Below are 27,283 nucleotides of genomic sequence, written 5' to 3'. Positions count from 1 at the left end.
GTAGATACAAGGTGGATGTTTCTTCTGGCTGGGGAGTCTAGAACCAGGGGTCACAGTCTCAGGATAAGGGGTCTTCCAATCAGGACTGAGATGAGGAGAAACTTCTTTACTCAGGATGGTGAATCTTTGGAATTCTCTATCCCAGAGCTGTGGAGGCTCTTGTCTTTTAGTACCTTCAAGATAGAGATCGATATATTTTTGAATATTAAGGGAATCAAGGGATATGGGGACAATGCAGGAAAGTGGAGTTGAGGTAGAAAATCAGCCATGATCTCATTGAATGGTGGAGCAGGATCGAGGGTTCGAATGGCCTACTCCTGCTCCTAATTCTTATGTTCTTAAGTATGTCTTTCCTTAGGTAAGGAGACCAAAACTGTCCACAATGCTCCAGGTGTGATCTCACCAGAGCCCTATATAATTGCATTAAGACATATTGCAGCGAAGGAAACATAGAGCGATTAAGTGAGCGGTCAAAACAGCAGAAGGAGGAATTTAATGTGGGCAAGAGCGAGGTCATCCACTTTGGACCTAATAAAGATAGATCAGAGTATTTTCTAAATAGTGGGAAGCTAGGAACTGTGGAGGAGGAAGGGCTTTTAAGTGCTCAGGTAAATAAATTACTAAATGCCGGTAAACAGGGAAAAAATAAATCAAACAGGCTAAAGGAATGTTGTCCTTTATCTCGAGGAATCTGGAATACAATGGGCAAGACGTTTTGCTTGTGGCAGATGGAGCCTTAGTTAGACTCTATCTAGAGTACTGAGTTCTGGACAGCACATCTCAGGAAAGATGTAATAGACTTGGATGGGGTGCAGGGCAGATTCATCAGACTAATACCCGGGGCTCAGAGGGTTAAATTATGAGGACAGATTTCAAAAACCTGGCCTATATTACCTTAAGTATAGAAGATTCAATGGTGAACTGACTGAGTTTTTTAATGTTAAAATAAGTTGATTGGGTAGATAGAGAGAAACTACTACTTCTGGTCCAGTAGAAGAGGGCATAACCTTAAAATTAGAGTTAGGTCATTCAGGCGCTGCACCAAAAACACTTCTTCACACAATGGTAGTGTAAATATGGAACACTCTCCTTCAATAGTCTGTTCAGGCTGGGGTCAGTTGGAGTCTTTGAGACTGAGATTGACAGATATTTGTTTGGTAAGGGTATCTAGGGACATGGTGCAAATGCGGTCAGATAGAAACATAGAAACATAGAAACATAGAAAATAGGTGCAGGAGTAGGCCATTCGGCCCTTCTAGCCTGCACCGCCATTCAATGAGTTCATGGCTGAACATTCAACTTCAGTACCCCATTCCTGCTTTCTCGCCATACCCCTTGATCCCCCTAGCAGTAAGGACCTCATCTAACTCCTTTTTGAATATATTTAGTGAATTGGCCTCAACAACTTTCTGTGGTAGAGAATTCCACAGGTTCACCACTCTCTGGGTGAAGAAGTTCCTCCGCATCTCGGTCCTAAATGGCTTACCCCTTATCCTTAGACTGTGACCCCTGGTTCTGGACTTCCCCAACATTGGGAACATTCTTCCTGCATCTAACCTGTCTAACCCCGTCAGAATTTTATATGTTTCTATGAGGTCCCCTCTCATTCTTCTGAACTCCAGTGAATACAAGCCCAGTTGATCCAGTCTTTCTTGATAGGTCAGTCCCACCATCCCGGGAATCAGTCTGGAGAATCTTCGCTGCACTCCCTCAATAGCAAGTATGTCCTTCCTCAAGTTAGGAGACCAAAACTGTACACAATACTCCAGGTGTGGCCTCACCAAGGCCCTGTACAACTGTAGCAACACCTCCCTGCCCCTGCCCCTTTGAGACTGAGATTGACAGATATTTGTTTGGTAAGGGTATCAAGGAATATGGTGCAAATGCGGTCAGATAGAATGAAGATCAACATGTCAACCATGATCTCAATGGCTGGCAGAGCAGGTTTGAGGGGCTGAATAACCTCCTCTTGTTCCGATGTAACAGGCTCGAGGGGCTGAATGGGCCTTCTCCTATTTCTATGCAACAGACTCAAGGGGCTGAATGGGCCTCCTCCTGTTCCCGGGTGACAGACTTGAGGGGCTGAATGGGCCTCCTCCGGTTCCTGTGCATATGGTCCCAAGGGGGCTTAATGGGCTTTTCCTGTTCCTAAGTAACAGACTCGAGGGAACTGAATGGCCTCCTCCTTTCTATCATTCTTCCCTTGTTTCTTACATTCTTTCTCCCTTTCTTTCTTCTTTCATTCGTTCTTTCTTTCTTCCTTTCTGTCTTTCTTTCATTCTTTCTATCCTTTTTTTTCTCTGCCTTCTTTCCTTACATATCATTCTTTCTATCTTTCTTAATTTATTTATTTCAATTGTTCTTTTTATTCTTTCTATCGATCTTTCTATCTTCCTTTCTAACCTTCCTTTCGTTCTATCGTTCTTCTCTACATCTAACTTAATCATTCTTTGCACCTTTTCCATTGCCTTTTTTAAAACCTAATTTCTCATTTTTATTCACTTTTATATCCCTTCTGGTCAAAACACATTCGCTCTGCAGAATAAACCCAACAGGACGAGGCACCATGAGATTTTATGTCCCACAGGTGCTCTCTGCCCCTCTGGGGTTTGTGTCGAGCCCCTCCATCTCTTAGACTCACTGTGCAGACTCCAGCCACAGTAATACATGGCCGACTGCTCCGCCCACAGGCTGGAGCACTTAAGCTTCAACTCGTTGCCACTCGGTCGCTCGGCGGTAAAACTGTCCACTGTCCCCTCTGGATTCACACTTGGTACAGTTAGTGAGTAAAACATCAACTACAGCTCCTCTCTGGGTCCTGCCTGTACCAGGATATGTCAGGGTTACTGGGACCCGTGTCATCACACTTCAGTCCCACTCCCTCCCCGGGCCCTGTCTGTACCAGGACATGTCAAGGTTACTGGGGCCCGTGACATCACACTTCAGTTCCATGCCCTTCCTGAAAAATCTGGAGACAGCGGCGGGAGTCTAGCGGATACTCTGAGCTCGCATCTGGGAAAGAGATGGGGAGAGGAGGAGGAGGAGGAGGAGGAGGAGAAGATCAGTGAGCATGGGCATTCTGGGGATGGGAGAAATACAGAAAGATACATCTTTTATTTTAAGCTGTTCTCTCAATGAGTAAAGGAGTGAGAACAGGAGGTTGGGTGTTGTGAGAAACCAACCTGTTCTTTTCAACTCATTCACAAAAACATGAAGAGCCTTTCTTTCTTTATTTCTTTCCTGCTTTCCTTAATTTTTTTTCCCTCCCATTCCCTTCCTTCATTCCTTTCTTCCCTCCTGCCCTCTTTCCCTCCTTCCCACCTGCCACACTATCCTATCAAACACTCCCAGGGCAGGTACAGCACCGGTTAGGTACAGAGCAAAACTCCCTCTGCACTGTCCCATCAAACACTCCCAGGGCAGGTACAGCATAGCTCCCTCTCCATGCTCCGCCCCTTCTGCCACTAAAATCTTCCAGGCTTTTGTCCCTTCCAGGCGGGACCAATCCAATGTTGTCCTGTCCCGATTCCCATCTTGCTCCCTGCAAAAACTTACTCACCCAAACTCTGCTGCCCATAACTTAACTCGCACCAAGTCCCTTTCACACGTCACTGTCCATTGAACTGCATTGGCTCTCTGTCCAGCAATCTCTAGATTATAAAATTCTCATTCTCATGTTCAAATCCCTCCATATGGCCACCCCTGCCCTATCTATGAAATCTCCTCCATCCCCATGATCTTCCCAGAACTTGGTCCCTTGCTTTTTGAGTTTTATATCAATGACTTAGACATGAATGGCGGGGGTATGATTAAAAAGATTTCAGGTGTTATAAAAATTGACTGTGCAGTTATAAAGAAGAAGAAATCTGCAGACTGCAAGAAGATAGCAAGGGATTGGTCTGGTGGGCAGAACAGTGGCAAATGGAATTCAATCTGGAGAAGTGTGAGGTAATGCATTTAGGGAAGGCTATCATCATCATCATAGGTGGTCCCTCGTATCGAGGATGACTTGCTACCATGCCAAAAAGGAATGAGTTCACAAGTGTTTCAATGAAGGACCTAATATTCCACGTCCTGAACCACATGCTGAAGGGTGGAAGATGCCTCTGCATGGATTTTTTAACATGTGGTGCCGTTGCACACCAGCCACCACATGGGCTTGATAGAGTTAGGTCTTGGTCCAGTGGCAAGAATGAGTTGACACTGAAACCTCGCCTGGGAGTTAAAAAAAAACCATCAGCTCCAGTTTTATTGGTCGATTACATGTCATGATGAAACCTGTCCAAGTCATTCACGAGAACCTATAGGGTCCAATGTTCAGTGAATCGATAAAACTCAGAACAAACCATTGTGTGCTTTCCGGCAATCCAAACAATATAATAAAATGGGCATTGAGTCGGCGGTGTCAGGTTGGGAGGATGTGGTGAGCAGACTAAAGAAAGGCCCTCAACCAGCAATCATACATTATACAGCGGGCCAGGAGAGGGCGCGAGAGAGCCGCGCCAGTCTGAGGCAAGTACAGAGGCCCAGCGGTCGGGAAAGACCAATCTTACATAACAAGAAATAGGAACAGGAGTAGGCCATACGGCCTCTCGAGCTTGCTCCGCCATTTAATTCGATCATGGACTCAGGTCCACTTCATTGCCCGCTCCCCATAACCCTTTATTCCCTTATCGTTTAAGAAACTGTTTATTTCTGTCTTAAATTTATTCAATGTCCCAGCTTCCACAGCTCTCTGAGGCAGCGAATTCCACAGATTTACAAGCCCCTGAGAGAAGAAATTTCTCCTCATCTCCGTTTTAAATGGGCGGCCCTTTCATCCTGGTGCTGAATTTCCACCAAGCGACACCGGACCTCAAGATCCCATTCAGCTGTGGACAGACTCCAAGAGCTGTTCCCATGTGTTCCGAATCTCTGGGACTATCCCTTTGTGTATAATGGTCTGTCAGGAATGTTCCCTCTCTTTAAAGAGCTGTGATAGAATCCTTCAGTGACTTGCACTCCCTACATGGTCTGTGGGGATCTGCAGACGGATCCTCTGCTGGGATCCAGTGCGTTATCTCACGGGAGTAGTCACACCAGCAAGGCATTACTCACAGTTTTACTCCTGAGCCCTCAGCCCCACAGGTTTAAGTCTATGATCAGTAAGTTCTGGAACCTAACCCTTTTTAATCAGTGGTATTTCTCTATTTGGAGTTCCAGCTCCTACTCACTCCCCTAGTTTACCAGGAGTTCACTGATCAGGTGTGCCTTCATTTCTTTGCGATGGTTGTTATTTTCCCATCCTGTGATCCCCGGGTCTGCAGCAGAGGTCGCGGTACGTGGTTATAATGAAATGGACACCAGATTGGAAAGTCTGTCATTCTATATCCGCCCTTCTGCCTGTTTCCTCTGCACCGCACAGCTGTAAGAGCGGGATGTATTTACACTTCCAGGAGCACAGCCATTGGTCAGTGTTACCCTCCTGCCTATAACACAATTATTCTCAGACCATTCATCAAGTTCCGCCCAAACTTTCCGGGACTCTGGCATTACAATGTGGTACAATACACACAACAATGCCTTGTTATTATCTCATGTGTGTCCTTAATGTGGACCGTTACAACCCAGAATAGCCGGCAGTTACACCTGATCTGGGCAGCTGGGATTGCTGTTTATATTTGTTAACATTGCACTGGTACACCGTGGCTGCAGTGTGTACCATCTACAAGATGCAGTAACTTGCCATGGCTTCCATCACCTAGACCTGGGCTGAGCAATTATATGGGCTGAAAGCCACTTAAGTTTTGTTGAGCTGTTGAGGGCCGCCCACCAATGTTGGTCCTGAGGTGCGTGGCCGCACGGTCAGCAACAATCGTGCGGTCCCGCGCAGGCTGCTCCCCAGCTCCTGCCGCTGGAAGAGACACTGCGCATGTGCAGCTGCCTAGTGGCCGAGCAGCAAATTTAAAGGGACCGTGTGCGGAAAAGAATTCGATGGAATATTTGATAAACAAGAACATTGCATAAACATAAATTCAGATAATAGTCAGATGCTATCTTAGATACACAACATGAATTCGATACCGCCTAGAAATGAATCAAAGATAAAAATTTGAAAATGTTGTGGTATCTTCTGGTCTCTGTAAATCAGTGCTGTGAAATAGAACTGTAGCCTCTTTAGAGCCTGTGTCAGCTTCAATTCCCCACCTCAGGCATCCTTATGTCCCTCTGCAAAGATTACTAATGCCGGCCCAATTGGTGACAGATGAGAACTCCCCTGCCGTCATACTCTGGATACAGGGAGAGGAAAGATGCAGCGCCGGTCACTTTCTTCGGTAAAAGATCTGTGGAGATGAGCAGTCATGACTGCACTCTAAAATGTATAGGGCATATTCTAGTACGCAGTGCATTCTGGGTAGGCACGTCCGCCATTGGGGCCCAGACTCACGGAACGGATCCTTTTAATCGTGCTGGGGAGAATCGATTTTGCGAATTATTAATTTGAATTAAGTATTGCTGTTGTTTTTCCTTGGCTGCAGTTCGGTTCTCTGATCCATGACAAATGAAAATGGATAGACGAATGTACAGCTCGAGCTCCGGCTCGCGTTCTATTTCTGTCCCATCCAGCGGGCCGGATATGGCCCACGGGCCGTATTTTGCCCATCACTGATCTACACTGTCCCTTCAAACACAGCCAGGTCACGTACAGCTTGGCTTACATACAGTGTAAAGCATATTTATACTTCCCAGGTCAGATACAATATGTATTAGATACAGTGTAAAGCATGTTTAAAGTGGCCATAAAACACTCACACGTCAAGTCAAGATAGATACTGAGTAAAGCTCCCTCTAATCTATCCCGTGAAACCCTCCCAGGTCAGGTAAAGGTCCCTCTATAAACTCCTAACAAACACTCCCAGAGCATGCACAGCACGGGCTAGATACAGCGAAAAGCTGCCTCTACACTGCCCCATAAAACACTCCCAGGACAGAAACAGCACGTTTCAGATACAGAGTAAAGCTCCCTCGACACAGTCACATCAAAATCTTCCAGAGCAGATAGACAGGAGTTAGATACAGTGTAAATCTCTCTGTGTAGTCGTTCATCAAGCAGAACGAACTCAGATACAGCATGTGGCCAAAGCAGCCTGCAGCTCCACTGACATCATCAAATGAAACACACAATGTACAGCATGGTATGAATACGGGACAGAAATCCCGGTACATGTAAGGATCACGCACTCCCAGGTGAGGTATAAGCTAACTTTACAAACTATTTCCTGCCGGAATCACCGCCATGGCGGGGAGAGGCTCGGCTTTGCTCAGAGTGACCGAAGATCAGTGAATTCGGGGAAGAGGGTCTCAGAGCAATTGATCCTGGCGCTGAATTTCTATCAATCGATACCGGACCTCAAGGTCTCATTCACTTGTGGACAGACTACAAGAGCTGTTCCCATGTGTTCTGAATCTCTGGGACTATACCTTTGTGTATAATGGTTTATCGGGGATGTTTCCTCTCTTTAAAGAGCCATAATAGAATCCTTCAGTATCTTGCACTCCCTACATGGTCTGTGGGGATCTACAGCCGGATCCTCTGCTGGGATCCACTGCGGGTCTCACGGGAGCAGTCACAACCATCAAGGATTTACTCACAGTTTAACTCCTGTGTCCTTAGCCTCACATGAACATTAAGTTCTGGAATCTAACCCTTTTTAATCATTAGTATGTCTCTATTTGGAGTTCCAGCTCCTACTCACTCCCCTAGTTTACCAGGAGTCCACTGATCAGGTGTCCCTTCATTTCTTTGCGATGGTTGCTATTTTCCCCATCCTGTGATCCCGGGTCTGCAGCAGAGGTCGCGGTCCGTGGTTGTAATCGAATGGACAGCAGATTGGAAAGTCTGTCATTCTATATCCGCCCTTCTGTCTGTTTCTTCTGCCCCACACAGCTGTATGAGCGGGACGTATTTGCACTTCCAGGAGCACAGCCATTGGTCAGTCTTAACCTCCTGCCCATAATACAATTATTCTCAGACCATTCATCATGTTCCCTCCAAACTCTCCTGGACTCTGGCATTACAATGTGGTACAATACATACAACAATGCCTTGTTATTATCTCATTTGTGTCCTTAATGTGGACCGTTACAACCCAGAGTCCACGCAGTTACACCTGATCTGAGCGGCTGGGATTGCTGTTGGTTGCTGTTTATATGTTTTAACAAACCTGTTTTTGTCTATTTGGTGACATTCCACCGGCGCACCGTGGCTGCAGTGTGTACCATCTACAGTTGCAGAAACTCGCCAAGGCTTCCAGCAAATAGAAGGTCAAGGGCAGCAGGCGCATAGGAACACCATCACCTCCAAGTTCCCCTCCAAGTTACACACCGCCCTGACTGGGAAATATATCACCGTTCCTTCATGGTCGCTGGTTCACAATCTTGTAACTCCCTATCTAACAGCATTGTGGGAGTATATTCACTAAACGGACTGCAGCTGTTTAAGGAGGTGGCTCACCACCATCTTCTCATGGGCAATTAGGGATGGGCAATGAATGTTGGCCTTGCCAGCGATGTCCTTATTCCATTAACGAATAAGAAGATCCCTCACGGCCCTGACTTTGCCTTTTTGAGGGACTGTGGCCTGGTATGGCTGCGTTTGAGAGGGAGTGGCCACACGCCAGGGAGAGACCAAAGAGAGAAAGGAGGAAAGGTAGAGAGGGACAGACGGATAGAAAGTGGATGACTGTCACAGAGAGAGCTGGCTGATCAGAAAAAGGAACAACCCCCCCCCCCCAAAGAGATAGAGAGGGAGAAGGGGGCAGAGGGGTTGAGGAGAGGTGACAAAAGAGATGGAAGACACACAGATAAATAGCAATAGCCAGATCTTTCTCCTTCCACATTTCGGCTCTCGATAAATTATAGACTGTTTCTATCTTGGCATCAATGAGGTTCAAAGTGCTCGGTTAGATCACGTCGAACTCTCTTCATATAATGGGAGGTGGGGAGCTGCATCTCAGCATAGAACCGGACACAGACTATTTCATAACGAGCTATAGCATTTCTTTTCCATTTTTGTCAGTTAACCAACGAGGAACCATTTTTAGCAATTGATCCAACGCGATGCTGACGTCGATGGCGGATTGGATCATTGGAGATGTCATAAGAACATAAGAAATAGGAGCCTGCTCTGCCGTTCAATAAGATTATGGTTGATCTGATCATGGACTCAGCTCCATTTCCCTTTACACCCTTATAGCTCAAAAATCTGTATCTCTGCCTTAAATATATTCAATGACCCAGCCTCCACAACTCTCTGGGGCAGAGAATTCCATAGATTTACACCCCTCAGAGAGAAGAAACTCCTCCTCATCTCAGTTTTAAATGGGTGGCCCCTTATTCTGAGACTATGTCCCCTAGTTTTAGTTTCCCCTATCAGTGAAAATATCCTTTCTGCACCCACCTTGTTGAGACCCCTCATTATCTTATAGGTTTAGATAAGATCACCTCTCATCCTTCTGAACTCCAATGTGTATAGGCCCAACCTACTCAACCCATCTTCATAAGTCATGTGTCCTCTGGTCACTGGGTAGATTGACCCCTTGGTTGTACCTGTACACCTGCAGTTCGGCTTGACCTATCCTGTTACTTACTGTCACCATAAGAACATAGAACTAGGAGCAGGAGTAGGCCATTTGGCCCCGCGAGCCTGCTCCGCTATTCAATGAGATCATGGCTGATCTTCTACCTCAACTCCACTTCCCTGCATTATTACCATATCCTTTGATTCCCTTAGCAGGCAGGGAAGTGAACTGAGTCCATGATCAGATCAGCCATGATCTTATTAAATGGTGGAGCAGGCTCGATGGGCCAAATGGCCTAATCCTGCTCCTATGTTCTTATGACACAGCTGGACATCTCCAATGATCCAGTCTGCCATCGACATCAGCATCGAAATGTACTGATGTCTGTCTTGAATATACACAAAGACTGAACTTCCATTGCCCTCTGGGGCAGAGAATTCCAAAGATTCACCACCATCAGAGTGAAGAAATCTCTCCTCATCTCAGTCCTAAATTGCTGATCCCTTATTCTAGACTCCCTAGCCTGGAGAAATATCCTCCCTGCATTTACCCTATCAAGCCCTGTAAGAATTTTGCATGTTTCAAAGAGATTGACTCTCACTTTTCTAAACTGTAGACTACTCAATCTCTCCTCATGGGGCAATTCCCCCATCCCAAGAACCAGTCTGGTGAACCTTCATTGCACTCACTCTATGGCAAGTACATCCTTCCTCAGGTAAGGAGATCAAAATTGTACACAATATTCCAGATGTGGTCTCACAAGGATCCTATATAATTACACTGACGCATTTACTCATACTTAAATCATTTTGTAATTAAGGCCAACATACCATTTGCTCTCTTAATTGATTGCTGTACCTGCAAGTGATTTTTGTATGAGGGCACCCAGGTCCCTCTGAACACCAACTTCTCTCAGCATTTAAAAAATACTCTGCTTTTCTATTTTTCCTACCAAAGTGAGTATCTTCACAGTTACCTACATTATATTCCATTTACCATGTTCTTGCCCACTCACTTAGCCTGCCTGTATATCCCCTTGAAGCCTCTTTGCATCCTCCTCACAACTTGCGGTCCCACCTAGCTTTCTATAATCAGCAAATTTGGATATATAACATTTAGTCCTCTCATCCAAATCAAAGATATATATTGTGAATTGCTGAGGCTCAAGCACAATCCTTGTGGTACCCCACCAGATACAGCCTGCCAACCTGAAAATGAACCATTTATTTTTACTCTCTGTTTTCTGTCCGTTAACCAATCCGCAATCCATGCTAGTACATTACCCCCAATCCCATGAGCCATAATTTAATTATCTCAGGTGGCACCTGATCGAATGCCTTCTGAAACTCCAAATACACATCCACTGGTTTCCCCTTATCTATTCTGTTAGTTACAACCTCAAAAAACTCTTAACAGATTTGTCAAAGATGATTTCCCTTTCCTAAAGCTGTATTGACTCTACCTAATCTTATTATTTTCTATGTGCCTGTTACCACGTCCTTAATAATGGAATCTAGCATTTTCCCTATGACTGATGTCAGGCTAACTGATCTGTAGTTCCCCATTTTCTCTCTCCCTCTGTTCTTAGATAGCCCAGTTACATCTGCTATCTTCCAATCCACGGGAACCATTCTAGAATCTATGGAATTTTGCAAGATGGCAATTAATGCATCCACTATTTCTGCAGCTACCCTTTTCAATACCCTAGGATGTAGGCCATCAGGTCCAGGAGATTTATTGGCTTTCAGTCCCATTATTTCTCCAGTACCATTTTTTTACATACTAATTTTTTTTAGTTCCTCATTCTCGCTAGACCCTTGGTTCTTCAGTAGTTCCGGCAAGTTTTTTGCATTTTTTCTGTGAAGACAGACAAAAAGTATGCGTTAATTTCCCTGCAATTTCATTGTTCCCCATTATATCTCCTGTCTCAGCCTGTAAGGGACCCACATTTACTTTTGCTAATCTTTTCCTTTTTATATACCTATAGAAGCTTTTGCAATCTGTTATTTTGTCTCTTGCTAGTTTACTCTCATATTCTATTTTCCCTTTCTTTATCAATTTCTTGGTCCTCCTTTGCTGAATCCTAAAATCTTCCCAATCCCCAGGCTTACTGCTCTTTTTGGCAACATTATAAGAATCTTTCTTTGATCTAATACCGTCTTTAACTTCTCTTGTTGGCCATGGTTGGATCACAATTCCTGTGGGGTTTTTGTGCCCTAAATGAATGTATGTTTGTTGTAAATTATGTATTAATTTTTAAAATGCTAGCCATTGATTTTCTACCGTCATACCTTTTAATGTAGTTTCCCAATCTACCTTAACCAACTCTCCCCTACATAGTTTATTTTGTTTAGATTTAAGACCCTAGTTTCAGATTTAACTAAATCACTTTCAAACTTAATGTAAAATTCTGTCATATTATGGTCACTCTTCCCTAAGGGCCCCTTTACTACAAGGTTAATTAACCCTTTCTTATTTCTCAATACTAGATCTAAAATAACCAGTTCTCTAGTTGGTTCCTCAACATATTGATCTAGAAAACCATCTTGTATACCTTTCATGAATTCGTCCTCCACAATATTACTGCAAATTTGTAATGCACTTATGAATGACTCCACAAGGCAACGTGTTGTACTCAAACTGTAGTGATCTTGGTCCTTTATTCCAAACTTCAGAGTGAGGCAGCCGCATGGTCACTCTGCTTTTATACGGCCCCTGCCACCAGAGTAGGAAACCCCGGTCTCCACCAGTTGCACCCTCTAGTGGTGCCAGCATAGTATGTACACATTGTAAACCTTATTGACAGTACATCAGGTAAACAAGTCTCCATCTTATGCAACTATACAGTGACTACACATAGAGTAAATCTATAGTGTGCATATATAACATCATTCTCCCCCAAGTCCTTTCTGCCAATTACCTTTGCACTGTGTGCTCTGGCTTAGCTCTCCCCAGACTTAAGTGCCAGTAGCCCTTGCACCTTGGCTGTGCTTTGGCTTGGCTCTCGCCCTGTTAACCCCCAAGTCCTTTTGCCACAACTTTGGGTAGTGGTTACCAGTTTGGATGGTCCGATGATGCAGTGGTGATTCCAGTGAGTTGTGTGTGTGATCCATGTGTGTGTCCAAACATCCATTCCCCACCCCCACCCCCCCCCCCCGCCCCCCACAGCGAGATCATGCAGCTGGCCCATTACATTAACATATAGGATTAGACACAGTGAAAGTACAAAGAAAGGTTTTTACAGAAAAGTTTTTTAATTGGTTCAGGGACTTACATAGTTACGTTTTACGGTCATGCGCCAGGATTGGGTAGATTGCATTCATGGTTCAGTCACGGTCAGTACTCAGGTAGCAGTACAGGTATGCAAGGACGCTGGTTCCAGAGAAACTGGATGGGGTCCTGGTCGTCTGATGGTGGCGCTGCACCCCCTGCTACTGGGGTGGGCTTGGTTCGCTCACTTTGCCACGACTCAGGGCCTTTGCCATTGCCTAATGGTGGGCAGAGCCACAGATGTGTGTGGCCTTCCTGTCCTCCTTTGAGGGCTGCAGAATCTTCTGCCTGCTCTCTAATGGTGTTTTGAACCTGGCTGTTCCAGTTCCCATTCGGGGAACTCGTTGGTTCTGACCTTTCGCTCCCGGACATGGCCGAGGTAGCGACTGGGTCTGGGGGCTGCGCTGTCTCCACCCGAGTGGTGGGCAATGGCGGCTGACTGCGCGTATTGGCGCCATTTCCATTTCCAGGTCCATGATGAATAGTGCCATTCGGGGTGCCTGCAGCATGGGATGGACCTGGGGCAGGGTATCAGGAACAGCACCTTTACCCTCCCGAATTCGCTTGTTTGCTACTTTTGGGGACACTCTATTCCCGATATTTTGCAACATTTTGTTCAAAATCTTAATCAGTTCATTACATTGATTACCATGCATGCAATGTCTCTTTAAGTTCAGTTGGTTGCAGGTCTCCTTTAAGAGAACCCTGTTGGCTTTACCCCAATCAAGTCCTCGTGGTATGGCCATGGTCTTCTTTTTTTTCAGCCATGCTGCACCTCACTGCAGCAGGGACGCTATCTTGCCTCTGTCCTCAAGGTCGACTGCCTTGATCCTTCTCTCCCGCGATTCTGCCACAAAAGCTGGAAGAGTGCCTGTAAATTCGATCTTCCTCCCCAGGAGTCCTGCCACTGGAGCCGGGAAGGTGCTTTTAGATCGTTCTGGTCGGATCATTGTCACGCAGTCTTGATGGATGGTCTGTGCCTCAGGCGCTGCGCTGGTCTGTTCTCTGGTGCCTGGCCCGAGCGACAGTGAGGTTTTGCTCTGCCTCTGAGCTTGGGGGACATCGATTGCCGGAGTGAAGAGATCTTCCCATTTCCACTATATCTTCCCCATCCACCTTCTTTTGAGTAGTGTTGGACCATCACCTGCAACAATCCACAGAGGTAACTTGTGCACCACGCCATTATGGATTACCTTTACAACTGCACTACCAAGGACTGGGATCAGCTCCTTGGTGTAGGTGCGCAATTTTTCCTGTAATGAAACCAGCTCGGGTCGTTTTTTGTTCCATAACTCTCAAAGGCATCCTGGCTCATCACCGACTGGCTTGCTCCGAAGACTGGAATGCCGTTCATCTCGACTTCTATTTTCACTGGAGGACAATTGGTGGTGCAGGTATACACTTCATACACTTCTTCTTGGGGTTGAGCTGCCACTCTGGCCAAATTATCATATGCCCACTGGGTAAGTTGTATTTCTTTTACACATACACTGGAGGTGGCCCTTCGTGATACAGGCTTTACATACGTACTCAGCAAACCGACACTGGTTAGCCCTATGGTTTCCTCCGCAATGCCAGCATGATGCTACTCGATTAGCACCCCTTGGCGGACTCTGAGTTCTGGAACCCTGAGGTCTGTGCTCTCTGCCCTGGGCAGAGCCACATTCTACAGTCTTGCCTGTGAAAGGCGCAATTCTGTGTACAGTACTTGTCAGGTTTGAGTCCACAGGATGAATAATTTGCTTGGTGCTGCAGGTTGAGGTCATGAACGCCTGACTGATGCTGATGGCCCTCTGCAGGTCTACTGTGGTGTCGGCCGATAATAGCTTTTGAAGGAGGTCCTCGTGGCCAATTCCCATAACGAAGATGTCTCGCAATGCTTCGTTGAGGTGCGTGCTAAAATCACATGGTGCCGCAAGTCTCCTGAGGTCCGAAGCATATTTTGCAATCTCCTGGCCCTCAGGTCTGTGGTGAGAGTAGAATCTGTGCCTGGCCGTGAGGATGCTCTCCTTTGGTTTTAGTTGGTCGCGAATTAGTTCACTCAGTTCATCGTATGTCTTATCCTTGGCCTTCGTGGGTGCCAGCAAGTCCCTGATGAGGCGGGAGACCTCAGGCCCACAACTGGTCAGCAGTATAGCCTTGCGCTTCTCCGCCAATGAGTACACATCCCCTGCCAAGTCGTTTGCCACGAAACAATGCTTGAGCCTTTCCGAGAAGGCATCCCAATCATCACCCTCTTAGTGTGCCAAAGATAGCCATAATCGCATGAAAGTCTGTATACTCGTCATCAGTTATTATGTTTGTAATGCACTTATGAATGACTCCACGAGGCAATGTGTTGTACTCAAACTGTAGTGACGTTGGTCCTTTATTCCAAACTGCAGAGTGAGGCAGTTGCATGGTGGCTCTGCTTTTATACAGCCCCTGCCACCAGGGCAGGAAACCCCGGTCTCCACCAGTTGCACCTTCTAGTGGTGTCAGCATAGTACATCAGGTAAAGTCTCCAACTTATGCAACTATACAGTGACTACACAGAGAGTATATCTATAGTCTACATATATAACAGGTTTGCCCAGTCTATATGCAGATTAAAGTCCCCCATGATAATTGTATTACCTTTGTTACATGCACCTCTAATTTCCTGATTTATACTGTGCCCTACATTACCACTGCGGTTTGGGGGCCTATAAACAACTCCCACCAATGTTTTCTGCCCCTTGCTGTTTCTTAGCTTCACCCAAACTGATTCTACTTCTTGATTTTACGAGCTAAGAACGTTTTCCTCTACTGTCTTTAGCCCATCCTGTATTATCAGGGCTACCCCTCCTCCTTTTCCATTTCTTCTAAAAGTTCCATATCCTGGAATATTTAGTTTCCAACTGTGGTCACTTTGCAACCATGTCTCCATAATGGCTATTAGATTAAACCTATTAATTTTTATCAGCGCTATTAATTCATCTATTCTGTTGCGAATGCTTTGTACATTCAGATATAGTTCCACTAGGATGGGCTTGACATGAACTGGGCAGGAACCAGTGTCCTGGCGAATCGAATAACTAGGGCAGTAAACAGGGCTTTAAACTAATGAAGGTGGGGCAGGGAGATCCAGGAAAGTACAGCACGGTTTAGATAGAGAAAAAGCAACAAAAGACATGCCAAGACTCAAGAGCAAGGCTTTTTTCTATTTTTCTCTGATGTCTCCTCAGTCAGTAATGCCTCTCTGTCCATTCCTGACCCACTCTGTTTGTTTTTACCCAAAACTCTGCTCTGCTCTTGAGTCTTGGCATGTCTTTTGTTGCTTTTTCTCTATCTAAACCGTGCTGTACTTTCCTGGATCTCCCTGCCCCACCTTCATTAGTTTAAAGCCCTGTTTACTGCCCTAGTTATTCGATTCGCCAGGACACTGGTTCCTGCCCAGTTCATGTCAAGCCCATCCTAGTGGAACAGCTCCCTCTTTGCCTAATGCTGGTGCCAGTGCCCGTAAAGCAAACCCATGCCTCCCACACCACTCTTTGAGCCACGCATTTACTTTCTAATCTGCTTATCCTTGCACCATTTGGCGTGTGGCTCAGGTAACAATCCAGAGATTATTACCTTAGCGGTTCAGCGTTTTCATTTAGACCCCAATTCCTCCAATTCTTTGAGCAGAACCTCATTTCTAGTCCTACCTATGTTGTGGGTTCCTACATCGTCCACAAAAACTGGATCCTCCCCTCCAAATTCTGACTCTGATCTGCCCCAGGGAGAGGGCAGTGTGTGATGTTCCTGTGGGGTTCAGTATGTTCAGTGTCTGATCCTGAGCTGCCCCAGGGAGGGGGCAGTGTGTGATGTCCCTGTGGGGTGCAGTATGTTCAGTGTCTGATCCTGAGCTGCCCCAGGGAGAGGGCAATGTGTGATGTTCCTGTGGGGAGAGTGAGATCAGTGTCTGACTCTGAGCTGCCCCAGGGAGGGGGCAGTGTGTGATGTTACTGTGGGGGTGCAGTATGTTCAGTGTCTGACCCTGAGCTGCCCCAGGGAGGGGGCAGTGTGTGATGTCCCTGTGGGGTGCAGTATGTTCAGTGTCCGATCCTGAGCTGCCCCAGGGAGAGGGGCAGTGTGAGATGTCCCTGTGGGGTGCAGTATGTTCAGTGTCTGACTCTGAGCTGCCCCAGGGAGGGGGCAGTGTGTGATGTCCCTGTGGGGAGAGTGAGATCAGTGTCTGACCCTGAGCTGCCCCAGGGAGGGGGCAGTGTGTGATGTCCCTGTGGGGTGCAGTATGTTCAGTGTCCGATCCTGAGCTGCCCCAGGGAGAGGGGCAGTGTGAGATGTCCCTGTGGGGTGCAGTATGTTCAGTGTCTGACTCTGAGCTGCCCCAGGGAGGGGGCAATGTGTGATGTCCCTGTGGGGAGAGTGAGATCAGTGTCTGACCCTGAGCTGCCCCAGGGAGGGGGGCAGTGTGTGATGTCCCTGTGGGATGCAGTATGTTCAGTGTCTGATCCTGAGCTGCCCCAGGGAGGGGGCAGTGTGTGATGTCCCTGTGGGGTGCAGTATGTTCAGTGTCTGATCCTGAGCTGCCCCAGGGATAGGGCAATGTGTGATGTCCCTGTGGGGAGAGTGAGATCAGTGTCTGACTCTGAGCTGCCCCAGGGAGGGGGCAGTGTGTGATGTTACTGTGGGGGTGCAGTATGTTCAGTGTCCGATCCTGAGCTGCCCCAGGGAGGGGGGCAGTGTGAGATGTCCCGGTGGGGTGCAGTATGTTCAGTGTCTGACTCTGAGCTGACCCAGGGAGGGGGCAGTGTGTGATGTTACTGTGGGGGTGCAGTATGTTCAGTGTCTGACTCTGAGCTGCCCCAGGGAGGGGGCAGTGTGTGATGTCCCTGTGGGGTGCAGTATGTTCAGTGTCTGACTCTGAGCTGCCCCAGGGAGGGGGGCAGTGTGAGATGTCCCGGTGGGGTGCAGTATGTTCAGTGTCTGACTCTGAGCTGCCCCAGGGAGGGGGCAGTGTGTGATGTCCCTGTGGGGAGAGTGAGATCAGTGTCTGACTCTGAGCTGCCCCAGGGAGGGGGGCAGTGAGTGATGTCCCTGTGGGGAGAGTGAGATCAGTGTCTGACCCTGAGCTACCCCAGGGAGGGGGCAGTGTGTGATGTCCCTGTGGGGTGCAGTATGTTCAGTGTCTGATCCTGATCTGCCCCAGGGAGGGGGCAGTGTGTGATGTTACTGTGGGGGTGCAGTATGTTCAGTGTCTGACCCTGAGCTGCCCCAGGGAGGGGGCAGTGTGTGATGTCCCTGTGGGGAGAGTGAGATCAGTGTCTGATCCTGATCTGCCCCAGGGAGGGGGCAGTGTGTGATGTCCCTGTGGGGTGCAGTATGTTCAGTGTCTGACGCTGAGCTGCCCTCATTCCTCCTGCTCTCGGGGGCAGTCACGCTCCTCTCAGTCGAGGTTAATTGGAGGGACAGCGTCATCTACTGGACACCAGCGGTATTTCAAGGCACATCATGTCCAGCTCCATCCCAGAGAAATTCAAAACCAACCAGCAGATTCAATTCATTTTATCATCAATTGTTCAACAAAGTTTAGCTCCATTTGTTGCAGCTTTCAGTATTTGAAGAAAGCTATTTAAACAGTTAAACAGGATGCAAACACAATCAGCATTATTTTTATCTGACCCATTTCCCATTGATTAATTGGTCAAATATCCAGAATATTAAACTCCAGCCCAGTTATAGGGGTAATCAGTATCAGCAGAAAGAAACCCCAACTGTCAGAATGGACACAATTCAGTCTGGGATAACAGCAGAATCCAAACACTGCAGTCACTTGTGAACTCGCTGGTGTCTCAGCAGGTTGGATGATTGAGTGAATCCCTTCCCACACACGGAGCAGGTGAATGGCCTCTCTCCAGTGTGAACTCGCTGGTGTCTCAGCAGGCGGGATGACACAGTGAATCCCTTCCCACACTCAGAGCAGGTGAATGGCCTCTCCCCAGTGTGAACTCGCTGGTGTATCAGCAGGTAGGATGACTGAGTGAAGCCCTTCCCACACTCAGAGCAGATGAATGATCTCTTCCCAGTGTGTACTCGCTGGTGTGTCAACAGGTTGGATAACTGAGTGAAGCTCTTCCCACACTCAGAGCAGATGAATGGTCTCTCCCCAGTGTGAACTCGCTGGTGTCTCAGCAGGTGGGATAACTGAGTGAATCTCTTCCCACAAATGGAGCAGGTGAACGGCCTCTCCCCGGTGTGAACTCGCTGGTGTACCAGCAAGAAGGATGACCGAATGAATCCCTTCCCACACTCAGGGCAGGTGAATGGTCTCTCCCCAGTGTGAACTCGCTGGTGAACCAGCAGGTCGGATGAGGTAGTGAATCCCTTCCCACACTCAGAGCAGGTGAACGGTCTCTCCCCGGTATGAACTCGCTGGTGTACCAGCAGGTCGGATGAGGTAGTGAATCCTTTCCCACACACTGAGCAGGTGAATGGCCTCTCTCCGGTGTGACTGCGCCGATGAACTTCCAGATCAGACGGGCAAATGAATCTCTTCCCACAGTCCCCACATTCCCACGGTTTCTCCGTGGTGCGGGTGTCCTTGTGTCTCTCCAGGTTGGATGATCAGTTGAAGCCTCGTCCACACACAGAACACGTATACAGTTTCTCCCCGCTGTGAATGGTGCGATGTTTTTTCAGGCTGTGTAACTGGTTAAAGCTCTTTCCACAGTCAGTGCACTGGAACACTCTCACTCGGCTGTGTGTGTCTCGGTGCTTTTACAATCACACTGATGTTTGAAATCTGTTCTCACAGAAAGAACAGACAAACATTTCTCTTTCCACATTCAAAGGCCGATGATATTCAGGTCCTGAGGAATCGAGTGATTCGGTCAGAACTTGATGCGAAGTTTGGTTTGAGTTTCCCGTCTGCAAATCCTTCCCTTCTAATACCATGGAAAAGGAGTTTACAAAAACCATTACTGCAATTACAGGACAGAAATTCAGAACAGACAATTCTAGATTCTATGAAACATTCTTGCCTCTCTTGTTCCTCCAAAGCTGTAAATTCCCTATCCCATACACTCTCCGTCCTCCCTGTGCTGAAATTCAAACACATCGCACGTCTGAAGACAGCTTGTCCTCCACTCCCAGTTTTCACCATCTACTTTGTCAGGGTTCTACACTCTCCGGTTCACCGCTTTCTCCTTTCCTGAAGGTGCTGACTCTGGCTGGGTTCAGTTCTACACTCACTGGTTCCCCTCTCCCTCCCCTGAAGGTGCTGACTCTGGCTGGGTTCAGTTCTGCACTCACTGGTTCCCCTCCCTCTCCTCCCCTGAAGGTGCTGACTCTGGCTGGGTTCAGTTCTACACTCACTGGTTCCCCTCCCTCTCCTCCCCTGAAGGTGCTGACTCTGGCTGGGTTCAGTTCTACACTCACTGGTTCCCCTCTCCCTCCCCTGAAGGTACTGACTCTGGCTGGGTTCAGTTCTACACTCACTGGTTCCCCTCTCCCTCACCTGAAGGTGCTGACCCTGGCTGGGTTCACTGGGACCCTGTAGCCCCGCCCACACTTTGCTCCTCTGCAAAGATGGCCACACATGCACTCTACATCTCGATGAATCTTGGTGGCAGCGCACAAACCTGCAGCTTTCCATTATTATTAAATAAACTTTTATTTATATAGCACCTTTAATGTAGTACAACATCCCAAGGTGCTTCACAACAGAGTCAGAAGACCAGTTAGCCTAACATCTGTAGCACGACATTTGAAAAAGCATAATTCAGTCAAGCAGCGTCAGCATGGTTTTTCTCCTGCTATGGCCCCAGTTTCGGATACACTCTTATGTCCTTTCCTGTCATGCTTTGGTTTTTGTTTCCCCCAATGCTACCCTGCTCTATTGCCTTCATCTTGTTCTTTGAGCTTTTAGGTTTCTGCTCACCTGAACCCTCCACCCCCACAACTGATTAGTTAAAGCTCTCTCGGCAAACCTAGTTATTCGATTCACCAGGACCCTAGCCTCAGCACGTTCCAAGTGGAGTCCGTCCCGAATATAATGTGGGAGAGTGTGAGGTTGTCCACTTTGGCAAAATAATAAAAAAGCAGATTATTTAAATGGAGAAAAATTGCAAAGTGCTGCAGTACAGAGGGACCTGCGTGTCCTTGTGCATGAAACACAAAAACTTAGTATGCAGGTACAGCAAGTAATCAGGAAGACAAATGGAACGTTGGTGTTTATTGCAAAGGGGGATGGAGTATAAAAGCAAAGAAGTCCTGCTATAACTGTACTGGGTATTGTTGAGACCACACCTGGAGTGCTGCGTACAGTTTTGGACTCCGTATTTAAGGAAGAATATACTTGAATTGGAGGCTGTTCGGAGAAGGTTCACTTGGTTGATTCCGGAGATGAGGAGGTTGACTTATGAAGAGAGGTTGAGTAGGTTCGGCCTATACTCATTGGAGTTCAGAAGAATGAGAGGCGGGTCTTATTGAAACATAAAAGATAATGAGGGGGTTCGACAAGGTGGATGCAATGAGACTATTTCCACTCATAGGGGAAACTAGAACTTTGGGACATAGTCTCAGAATAAGGGGTTGCCCATTTAAAACTGAAATGAGGAGGAATTTATTCTCTCATGTGGTTGTAGATCTGTGGAATTCTCTGCCCCAGGGAGCTGTGGCGGCTGGGCCATTTAATATATTTAAGGCGGAGATAGACAGATATTTGAGTGATAAGGGAATAAAGGGTTATGAGGAGCGGGCAGGGAAGTGGAGGTGAGTCTATGATCAGATCAGACATGTGCTTACTAAATGGCGGAGCAGGGTCGAGGGGCCAAATGGCCTACTCCTGCTCCTATTTCTTATGTTTTTATGTTCTCATTACACAGTACCAGATCTAAGCCTGCTCCCTAGTTGGTTCCGCAACGTACTGTTCAAGGAAACTATCCCGGATACACACGATGAACTCTTCCTCAAGGCTACCTTGGCCTATTTGATTTGTTCAATCAATATGAAGATTAAAATTGCCCATGATTATTCCCGTTCCTTTTTTTACAAGCCTCCATTATTTCTTGATTTATACTCCATCCAACAGTGTAGCTACTGTTAGGGGGCCTGTAGACTATGCCCACCAGTGAGTGTAGTATTTATTCTGTATCTGTCAGTCTCTGGTTAGCGAGTGTGGCTTTTCCTTTATACCTGTAAGTTTATGGTATGGAAGAGAGGTTTTCACTCTGTACCTGTCAATTACTGGTAAGTGAGTGTGGGTTTCATTCTGTATCTTTCATTCTCTGGTATGTGAGTGTCAGATTTACACAGTCCCTGTCATTTTCTGATATGTGAATGTGGGTTTTATTCTGTATCTATCGGTCTCTGGAATATGAGTGTGGGTATTACTCTATCTATCGGTCTCTGGAATGTGAGTGTGAGTATTTGTCTGTAGCTGTAAGGGCCTGGTATGGGAATGTGGGTTTCACTATCAGTCAGTCAGTCAATCTCAGATACTGGAGGTGATTGTGATTCTCTCTCAATCTGTCATTCAATGTGTCCGAGTGTATCATTATGTTTCTCTCAGTCTCTGGTACTGTGTGTGAGTGTGGGATTGATTATGTATCTGTTAGACTGGTGATATGTGAGTGTGGGATTGATTATGTATCTGTTAGACTGGTGATGTGTGTGAATGTGAGATTCATTATGTAATTGACAGTCTCTTGTACTGAGCTATTCTTGCTCTGTGTAACTGTTGGATTTAGTTCCTTCTCCACCTGCTGTAGGCGGATGATAGTTTGCGATTATCGATGACTGTCTCAGGAGGAGTTTTGGTTCAATCCATTTCGTCCATTTCTCTTCTCTTGTATGTTAGCTGTTGGGTTTGAGAGTCATTGTACAGACATCAATATGGATTGACACTGTGTCAGTGTCTATCTGTTCATGTGTGTGAGTAAGGGAGTGAAATTGGATCTGCCGTTCAGTGCAATATGATTGGACTTTGAAACAACACATTATTGTACTGCTCCAAGTGACTGTGGGATTCATAACATAACTCTGGAAATTTGGATTACTGTGGGACTGACAGCTTCTGCTGCCTGTGACAATATGATTGAGGTCAGTTCTGTGTCTCTGCGCTCTGAGAGTGATAATGTACTTACTGTGTGTGAGAAGGAGCTGCCTGCACTGTTCCTTGTGTTCCGGGTGGAGGAAAGATCACATTTATTCTGGCTTGGTGAAGTATTTTGCTCTGAGAATAATAATAGGAAAACACTATTAGTTATGATATGGACAGGTGATGGAGAGAATATAAAAATAAAGTTGTAATGAAAGTATATGTTTATAATAAAGTAAAGTATCTGGAGAGAGGAATCCGTGATACAAACAGTGACATTGTCTGACCTCACTGCAGTACAACAACACTCAGATTCACCACACCAGGTGTGTAGGACGGTTCTATAGTAAGTTATCAGCATCCAGACACAACCCAAACCCAGCACTGGTCCATGAATGGGAACACCCGATTGGCACAGTCCAGGTTTATATCTCCCACTCCCATGGGATTACCTGTAAAATTCTGAATCGCTTCCTGGAATATAACCACAGCTACCTGGGCTGTACAACAATTGTTCTCAGTCTATTGGAACTGAGTTAAGGGCCTGTGTCATTAACAGAATGTCACAGTGACCAAATCCTGATGTTTCTGAGGGGGCGACAATGTATCTCTCGATCACCTTCAACACGATTCTGGAGAATTCAACTCACCAAAACAAAATAACCCATTTTTGAAATGTCTCCTGTCACATTCCTCTTCTGGTGCCTGCAATAGATGCACTTTGTGAAACTCCTCACATCCTCACTCTCAGGCTGTGTTTCCACTGTTCAATGTCCAAGAACAACAGACACTGAAATTGGAACTGAATCAGGAACATTCATTACTGATTTGGGGAAAGAAAGCAGCAATGATTTGAAAGAGCGAGGTGATTTACTTTCTCTGTTACCTTACACCGTACACACAGCCCGAGAATGGGCTCCCCCTTCCCCCACTCACTCCATGTTCCAGAACTAGTTCCTGCTCCACTCCACCTCTTACAAACAGCCCCCGACTGCCGCTGAACTTACCCCGACTCAAAGCCCATCTGCGGACACAGTCCCAATGCGATGAGCTGCTGTAAGGAGGCTGCTGTTTGCTCCCTTACTCGGGCCTGGGATATCTGAGTTAAATGATCATCAGCCCAGCACAGAGGAAACGGCAGCGACTGACAGAGCTGGGCGAGGGGAGCTCACATGGGCCCTTCCCGTCGGTTTAAACACTGTGTGGGGAGGGGAGGAGCAGCATGTATTTAGCGCATGCTCAGACCATCTTTTTGTCACAAATTAAATTAGCAAAAATAGGATTATTTCACAAGTTGCTTTTAGCACTAATTTAATGGGCCACCTTGAGAACATGTTAGTTATTATCCGAATAACTGAAAAAACGATTGTGTGAGCCTGACACTGGAGTACGAGTGCCTAAACTGTTTTACTCATTCCGTCAGCCTCTGGCGTGTGTTTCCCTGTCAGTTTCCGACAGGGGTGTATGGGTTTTACTTGCATATTATTGTTCAGATACATGGGTGTGGGTTTCATACTCTACCTGTCAGTTTTTGTGAAGTGAATGTGAGATTTATTCTGTACCTGTCAGTCTCTGCTATGTGAGTTGGGATTTATTGTGTACCTGTCAAGTTTTGATATGTGAGTGTGGGTTTTATTCTGTACCTGTCAGTTTCTGATATATGAGTGTGGGTTTTATTCTGTACCTGTCAGTTTCTGGTACTTCAGTGTGTACTTTAAACTAGATTGTCAGCTTCTGGTATGTGAGTGTTGGATATTGACCAGTATCTGTCAGTTTTTCGGATCGGAGTATGGATTTTATTCTGTACCTGTCAGATTCCGGTATGGGAGTATGGGGTTTAATCGGCACCTGTCAGTTTCTGATATGTGACTGTATTTTTAATCTGAATCGGTCACTTTCTGTTATCTAAGTGTGGATTGCATTCTGTACCTGTCAGTTTCTGCTATGTGAATGTGGGTTTTATTTTGTACTTGTCAGTTACTGCTGTGTGAGTGTAGGAATTAATATGTACCTGTCAGTTTCTGGGATGTGATTGTGTTTTTTTTCTGTACCATCAGTTTGTGGTAGATGTGTGGGGTGTCAGTTTCTGGTATCTGCGTGTGGATTTTTACCTTTATATGTCAGTTTGTGCTATGTGAATGTGGGATTCATTCTGTATCTCTCAATCTGGGGTGAGTGAGTGTGTGTTTCCTCTGTACCTGTCAGTTTCTGGTATGTGAGTGTGTGTTTTATTCTGTATCTCTCATTCTGGGGTAAGTGGGTGGGTGTTTCCTCTGTACCTGTCAGTTTCTGGTATGTGAGTGTGTGTTTTATTTTGTATCTCTCATTCTGGGGTAAGTGAGTGCGGGATTTATTCTGTGCCTGTCAGTTTCTGGTATGTGAACGCGGGATTTATTCTGTATCTGTCAGTTTCTGGTATGTGAGAGTGTGTTTTATCCTATATCTGTGAAATTTACAGATCAGAGACGACCCCAACAGACAATAGTTTTTCACATTATATTGGACGAATGCGATTCAGAAATATTTGGAATAGAGACGAGCTATTAGTACATTATATAAACCATATCTGTCAGGGATACAGTGAGTGAGTGAAGGATTCATTCTGTCTCTGTCAGTCAGGCGTACAGTGAGTGAGTGTGGAATTCACTCTGTATCTGACAGTCAGGGATACAGTGAGTGAGTGTGGAATTCACTCTGTATCTGACAGTCAGGGATACAGTGAGTGAGTGAGGGATTCATTCTGTATCTGTCAGTTTCTGGTATGTGAGAGTGTGTTTTATCCTATATCTGTGAAATTTACAGATCAGAGACGACCCCAACAGACAATAGTTTTTCACATTATATTGGACGAATGCGATTCAGAAATATTTGGAATAGAGACGAGCTATTAGTACATTATATAAACCATATCTGTCAGGGATACAGTGAGTGAGTGAAGGATTCATTCTGTCTCTGTCAGTCAGGCGTACAGTGAGTGAGTGTGGAATTAACTCTGTATCTGACAGTCAGGGATACAGTGAGTGAGTGTGGAATTCACTCTGTATCTGACAGTCAGGGATACAGTGAGTGAGTGAGGGATTCATTCTGTATCTGTCAGTTTCTGGTATGTGAGAGTGTGTTTTATCCTATATCTGTGAAATTTATAGATCAGAGACGATCCCAACAGACAATAGTTTTTCACATTATATTGGACGAATGCGATTCAGAAATATTTGGAATTGAGACGAGCTATTAGTACATTACATGAACCATATCTGTCAGTGGTACAGTGAGTGAGTGTGGGATTTATTCTGTATCTGTCAGTCAGGGGTACAGTGAGTGAGTGTGGAATTCACTCTGTATCTGACAGTCAGGGGTACAGTGAGCGAGTGTGGGTTTTATTCTGTATCTGACAGTCAGGGGTACAGTGAGTGAGTGTGGAATTCACTCTGTATCTGTCAGTCAGGGGTACAGTGAGTGAGTGTGGGTTTTATTCTGTATCTGACAGTCAGGGGTACAGTGAGTGAGTGTGGGATTCATTCTATCTCTGTCAGTCAGGGGTACAGTGAACGAGTGGATCTAAGTGGATCTCGACAACGTGGACCATTTCCCATACCTCGGGAGCCTCTCATCAACAAAAGCAGACATTGATGTGGAGATTCAACACCGTCTCCAGTGCGCCAGTGCAGGCTTCGGCCGCCTGAGGAAAAGAGTGTTCGAAGACCAAGCCCTCAAACCTACCACCAAGCTCATGGTCTACTTGGCTGTAGTAATACCTGCCCTTCTGTATGGCTCAGAGTCATGGACGATGTACAGAAGACACATCAAGTCGCTGGAGATATATCACCAACGATGTCGCCGCAAGATCCTGCAAATCCCCTGGGAGGCCAGATGTACCAACATCAGTGTCCTTGTCCAGGATAACATCCCCAGCATTGAAGCACTGACCACACTCGATCAGCTTCGCTGGGCAGGCCACATAGTTCGCACGCCAGACACGGGACTCCCAAAACAAGTGCCCCATACGGAACTCCTTCACGGCAAACGAGCCAAAGGTGTGCAACGGAAACCTTACAAGGACACCATCAAAGCCTCCCTGATAATGTGTGACATCATCACTGACATCTGGAAGTCCCTGGCCAAAGATCACCCTAAGTGGAGAAAGTTCACCGGGAGGACGTAGAGCACTTCGAGTCTCAACACCGAGAGTGTGAAGAGGTCAAGTGCAGGCAGCGGAAGGAGCGTGCGGCAAACCAGTCCCACCCACCCCTTCCCTCAACGACTGTCTGTCCCACCCGTGACAGTCTGTGGCTCTCACATCGGACTATTCAGCCACCAAAGAACTCACTTCAGGAATGGAAGCAAGTCTTCCTCGATTCCGAGGGACTGCCTATGATGATGATGAGTGAGT

At 46.4% G+C, this 27,283-nt stretch overlaps 1 protein-coding gene and 1 pseudogene across 1 annotated transcript in view; both read right to left on the bottom strand.

Annotated features, from left to right (window-relative positions):
* Positions 1-17,695: 17,695 nt before the first annotated feature.
* LOC139273732 (zinc finger protein 551-like) lies at positions 17,696-19,562 on the bottom strand (annotated as a pseudogene).
* Positions 19,563-19,583: 21 nt separating this feature from the next.
* Positions 19,584-27,283, bottom strand: part of LOC139273737 (gastrula zinc finger protein XlCGF71.1-like) — a 45,507-nt gene continuing 37,807 nt past the window's right edge. Inside the window, exons 2-3 of the mRNA XM_070890798.1 lie at positions 22,940-23,028; positions 19,584-19,738 (exon numbers count right to left, since the gene is read on the bottom strand). Of these exons, the coding sequence (XP_070746899.1) occupies positions 23,001-23,028 (28 nt within the window). The 3' untranslated portion in view covers positions 19,584-19,738; positions 22,940-23,000. The remainder of the gene's footprint in view (positions 19,739-22,939; positions 23,029-27,283) is intronic.

The sequence above is a fragment of the Pristiophorus japonicus genome, chromosome 9 (genome assembly GCF_044704955.1).
Source record: "Pristiophorus japonicus isolate sPriJap1 chromosome 9, sPriJap1.hap1, whole genome shotgun sequence".
NCBI classification, from domain to species: Eukaryota; Metazoa; Chordata; class Chondrichthyes; family Pristiophoridae; genus Pristiophorus; species Pristiophorus japonicus.
This window is presented reverse-complemented; position numbering and strand designations above follow the sequence as displayed.